At 38.9% G+C, this 5213-nt stretch overlaps 1 protein-coding gene across 1 annotated transcript; it reads left to right on the plus strand.

Annotated features, from left to right (window-relative positions):
• The first annotated feature begins 480 nt into the window (after positions 1 to 480).
• Positions 481 to 5008, plus strand: LOC139937239 (major facilitator superfamily domain-containing protein 6-like). The gene is made up of 4 exons (XM_071932324.1): positions 481 to 641; positions 1362 to 2948; positions 3505 to 3666; positions 3927 to 5008. The coding sequence occupies exons 2-4, from the start codon at positions 1421 to 1423 to the stop codon at positions 4151 to 4153; spliced, it is 1917 nt and encodes a 638-aa protein (XP_071788425.1). The 5' UTR covers positions 481 to 641; positions 1362 to 1420; the 3' UTR covers positions 4154 to 5008.
• Positions 5009 to 5213: the final 205 nt, after the last annotated feature.

Consider the following 5213-nt stretch of genomic DNA (forward strand, 5'->3'; position numbering starts at 1 on the left):
CTAAAAAAATGGAGGTAGAAAAGGTAAGAGGATTATAGGTTAAACAATCGAACGGTGTCAAAAACCAAAGGAATACTTTGACTGTAAAGCAAGACAGAAAAACAACCTTGTTTTAAAGGATAAGTTTCCCTCAGGTTGCCTAACTCAAAGCTTTAGCGCCAAAGAACATTGATGTACAGCAGGTCAGATGCGAAAAACGGAACAAAATGCTTAGACAGTCGTATCACCATTTGACAAAAGTCAGAATTCCTTTACTTGATATGTCTATTTTCGACACCATAGCATTTGTCCTTTGACAACAGAGTAATACTGACTGTACTGGCTGGGATTGCACCGCTTCGTGACCAGGTATTCAGTTTGCCCAATGTACCTTGATACTCAGAAATGGGCTTTGTGTTTTCAATGAAAATAGTGGAAAGAATGCTTTCAGTAGACGTGAAAGAATTGAAGTGGGGTGGTTTAGATTTATGCACTGTTCATGTAGGTGTTTTGTAAGCAAGAGGTAGGTCATACAGGCACAATTCACCGGTACCGAATTTAGTAAGAAGTCTGTCTTCAGTGACAGAATTCCGTGGCAGGGAAAACTCATCAGCAGAACGGAGCTACGGTTTGGTCCAAGTGCTTTATTTGGCAACAACAGGGTGAGTACAAATTTGTTGGTAAACAAGGAATCCATTTTGTGTCATGGGTTGTTTAAAAATCAACCACGGTGTAAGGAACATAAGTGCACAATCATAGTACAGCCTTCATGGGGTGTCGGTTGTGTAGGCCTACAAAAATGTGTTGTATCATGAGTGTAGAAGTTGGTGTTTCCATTGGGATGCTTTGCCAATTGTATTTACAGTAATGGTTCAGATTCAGAACATCTACAGGTTTGAGATAATATTGATTCATTTTGGAAATGGGAAGGGTTCAAGTAATACAAGTATGCCACACCCTTATGAGCTTAGAGCAATGTTTAAAGCCTTTAAAGCAATGTTTATGGCGTTGGGTCCAGGCCCGCTTAAGGACCCCGAATGTGTTTCACACTGGGTGATTTCTGGTGTAATCTAGACATAATTAGGCTATATAATAAGATATATTATATAGCTCTATGAATCTACATCACTACAGAGATGTTTAACCCTTTACCTTTACGCAGTGGACAATTTTATTTATGTTCCTTTTAACAATTGTTTTGTTAAATTGGTAGTGTGGGGGGGGGGGGTCGGATCGGTCGGGTGGGGTGGGGTGGCACACGCTTGTCGTTCACTGAGTAAAACTATAAATTATGCTTGCCATGTTTGTACATTGGGGTTGTTTTCATATTTGCTACTGGTTATAGGTTTTAAATAATTCCACTGTTTCTTTCCTGAATACAGGTAGCTCTGGCGAGTTGGTTGGAGTATAGTTAAAGACATAGCTCCATCTGAGATAAACGATGTATAATCCTGGAGACGATACTCTAGTCATTGAGAGGAAGGATGTTGTAGACACTGAAACAGAAGATGAAGACGATGATGCGTCTTCATCCTCAGGGAAAAGATACAAAGGATACTGCTATGGTAGACTTAATCCAGACCTCCTCCTCTGTAAGATATTCTATTTCACCTTCTACGGTTCTTACGGAAGCTTGTATCCACTCATCGCAATCTACTTCAAGCAACTTGGTCTCACTGCTACTGAGAGTGGTATCCTCGTTGGTATCAGACCATTTGTGGAGTTCTGTGCTGCGCCAATGTGGGGTGCGGTGGCTGATACATGGCGTAAGGCTAAGTTTATCTTGCTACTTTCACTCGTTTCGTGGTTGGTGTTCACTGAAGCTGTAGCTTTCATCGAACCTGGGAATACAGTTTGTGTCATGTTGAATACTACCAACCCTAATATTACTGTTGTTGTGGATAGTACTGGCGTCAGGATAACTCATGTTGAAAGTGTCCCTAAAGGACATGTGGAGGTGGTTGACATTTCTGTCAAGAAGAGAAAATATTCGAATATACGTCAAGACGATGTAAGTTTTCTTAACGAGTCATTCACTCAAAGAAATGAGCTGTTTACTACCGATGAGAACAGTGTTTCCACGCCTCCAATTAAAGCCAAAAAACCCTTGGATCGTACATTGACTTTTATCAAGTACAAATATGAGAACACTAAAAGTGTATTTATTCTACTTCTTCTGTTTATGATTGTTGGCGAGTTCTTCAGCTCACCAACTATCACCCTTGCCGACTCGGCCACCCTGGGTTACCTCGGCCACCAAAGGATGGAGTTATACGGTCGTCAGAGAATGTTTGGCTCCTTGGCCTGGGGTCTTATCATGTTTCTTGAAGGCCTGATCTTAGAAAGGACCAAGATAGTGAGTGTAGAATGTGATGGTTATGCGATGCAAGAAAAGGAAAATTACCTTACTTGTTTCGGTACGTATGCTGTGCTGATCACATGTTCATTCTTCATAGCCACTCAACTTTCTTTCACGTACCAAGCAGCGGAAAAGAAGAAACTCCCAACGTATAAAGATCAATCGTCCGATGAATTGATTCTGTTGCAACAGCTTAATACCAGTCGAAAACGCAAAGAAACATACACCAGTAAGAAGAAGAAACAATTGGTCCTTGAAAACAGCGACGATGGGGAGCCGAAATACAGCGAGGTTCTTGGCTTGTACGCCAGCGTCAAATACGGAACTGTGTTGTACGTCGTCTGGTTTGCAGGCTTCGGGTTTGGGTTCCTCTTTACATTTCTCTATTGGCATCTCAAGCAGCTTGGAGGACCACCGACCCTGTTTGGAGTTGCATCTATCGTCAATCATTCATCTGAAGTGACTGGATATTTCTTTAGTAGTTGGTTGATACGGAAGATGGGTCATATTCCATTGATATGTTTGGGATTGATGTGTTTCGCTGTTCGGTTTATTGTCATCTCGTGGCTGGTGAATCCATGGTGGGTGCTCGTTGTGGAATCTTTACAAGGTAAGGTTGGCAAAAGGTTTCCAATATTTATGGAACTGCTGAACTAAAGTTTTAAAATGCTCAGTGTTTCAAAAGTTTATTTCAATTGTTGCAATACTAAGTACTAAAATTGAAACTTTGCTTTGCAAGGTTCGCAGTATAAAGCATCAAGGCCTGCATGGAATAGCTCGCCCGTTGTGGAGGCTCTTAAACGAATCGACATTGTTACTTAGTTTCACTCAAAATTAGTTTGTGTATAACATCATTATCAACAGTGACATCGGATTCTGTTTATTTAGGTATTTTGTTGATGTTGATAAGTTGTCGTCTTTACTTTTTGATGAGGGCAAAGAGAAAAAATGACTAATTTTGAAAAAATGTTAAACTCATAATGAGTATACGTTCTTTTAATAATCTATCACTCTTGCTGTATTTCATTTCAAATTTGTTTGTCAACTTCTTGAAGACTACTGGCTTGAAACAATTCGTTTTTTTGCAAATTGTTTGAAATTCCATGCATGATCTTTGGAGACGGTATTTCTACCGAACACACTTTATTTATATTTCCACCAACCAGGATTAACCCATGCTGCTATATGGGCTGCTAGTACATCTTACATCGGAGCAGCCACCTCCCAGAAGAATCGCTCGTCTGCCCAAGGCATTCTCCAGGGTGTGTACCACGGATTAGGCCGTGGATGTGGAGCTATCTTCGGCGGCTTGATCATATCATCATACGGTGAGTAGAAACCAATTTACGTAGTCTAGTTTCCTATGTTATGTGCTACTTGTTGTTTGGCTCAATTACGGTACACTTTAACAACTATAAACAAAATTGACCTGGATTCCGAGTCCTGTAGTGCTGGACATATATTCGGGTCAGTATGACCAGGAAATGGGTCAAAATTAACCATAAAAGCGTCAAACTGACGCACAGTACAAATTACATTCCCACTTTTTAGAGAGATGTGTAAAGAAATTTCTTATTATTATCACCAGGTACCGTCACTGCCTTCCGAGGTATAGGAGTGTCTTACCTGGTCGTGGTTCTCATCTTTGCCTTTGTTCAATTTATGGAGAATAATAACGATGAGAAAGACAAAACAGATGATGAGGAGGACGCCCTCTCGCAGGTGACTCAAGAGACGGATTTAACTCGCGAAGATGAGGGCGCCACCTCGCGTTTAGAGGAGGATAGCGATTTGGATGGAAGCGGAACAGAATGACGGAGACCTCACAGTGTCACTACTTTCGGTGAAAAGGACTCAAACAATTGTAGAAATATTGTGTCTCAACTTCTCAAGTCTTCTTTAGGTACACTTGAGGTACTCAATATCGAAGATGCGGTAGTCAAAACATCGAAATAACTTAAAAGACGCGCTTATTTTAAACAACTGTTAATGATTTTCAATTTAATTGTTGGATAACTGGATCATTGTTACTTATATTTTAAGTATTTTATTTATTTTCACAGAAATTTATGAAACAACGGATTCATATGAAATGAGCTTCAATTAATTTTAAAAGGTTTAAAATGATGTTGCCGAGGTGAAATTCTTTGAAAGTCTTTACTAGCCTCAAGGACAAGTCGTTAAAATGTCTGTCGCGGTTTTGCAGTCAAGACGGTAGCATCTTCACATATCAAAGGCGTTAAAGTATTTGGTCAATAACTCATGATTTGTTGAAGACTAATTCATCGAAAACCTCTCAACTAAAAATTGATATAAATAGTTGATTATTCTTTGGGATTATTGGTCCAAAATAGCCGTGCTAACTTTATATATCGCTAGTTTATTATACCCTCCAGTTTACGATAACTGACTTTGTATATTCGCGTTTTATAAACCAGTGGGCTTGGGCTATGTTAGTTATTTTGAAAAAGTGAAAAAAAAATTCTTCGGCTGCTCTTCAAGAGGAAGCCTGATTGAAATATAGAGTCCAAAATATAGCCATATTTATCATTTGTATTTATTATAACTTCAGGGATAGGATAACATGCAATGGTACTAATAGTAATACGACTTGTTATGCGCATAAATCAATATGTTGACTGTGGTAATTGTTTGAAGGTTTTAGGAAAATAATGGACTGTTAAGATTAACAATAAAATTAACCTGAAAAATACTTTGTTTTGTTTCCTATCTTTTAATTTTATGATAATTTGAAACAAAAATCAAGGTAGTCACACATACCTTTCTTTTTTTCACAGGTTTGTTATTTTATTTATACATGTATTTTGAGATACACCAAGTGAGAAGACTGGTCTTTGAAAATTACAAATAGTGT

This window comes from Asterias amurensis, chromosome 5, assembly GCF_032118995.1.
Source record: "Asterias amurensis chromosome 5, ASM3211899v1".
In the NCBI taxonomy this organism is placed as follows: domain Eukaryota; kingdom Metazoa; phylum Echinodermata; class Asteroidea; order Forcipulatida; family Asteriidae; genus Asterias; species Asterias amurensis.

Coding starts and splice junctions, on each gene's coding strand:
- LOC139937239 (XM_071932324.1), top strand. CDS start 1,421: ATGTATAATCCTGGAGACGATACTCTAGTCATTGAGAGGAAGGATGTT. Junction 2,949..3,504: donor CGTTGTGGAATCTTTACAAG/GTAAGGTTGGCA, acceptor TCCACCAACCAG/GATTAACCCATGCTGCTATA. Junction 3,667..3,926: donor CTTGATCATATCATCATACG/GTGAGTAGAAAC, acceptor TATTATCACCAG/GTACCGTCACTGCCTTCCGA.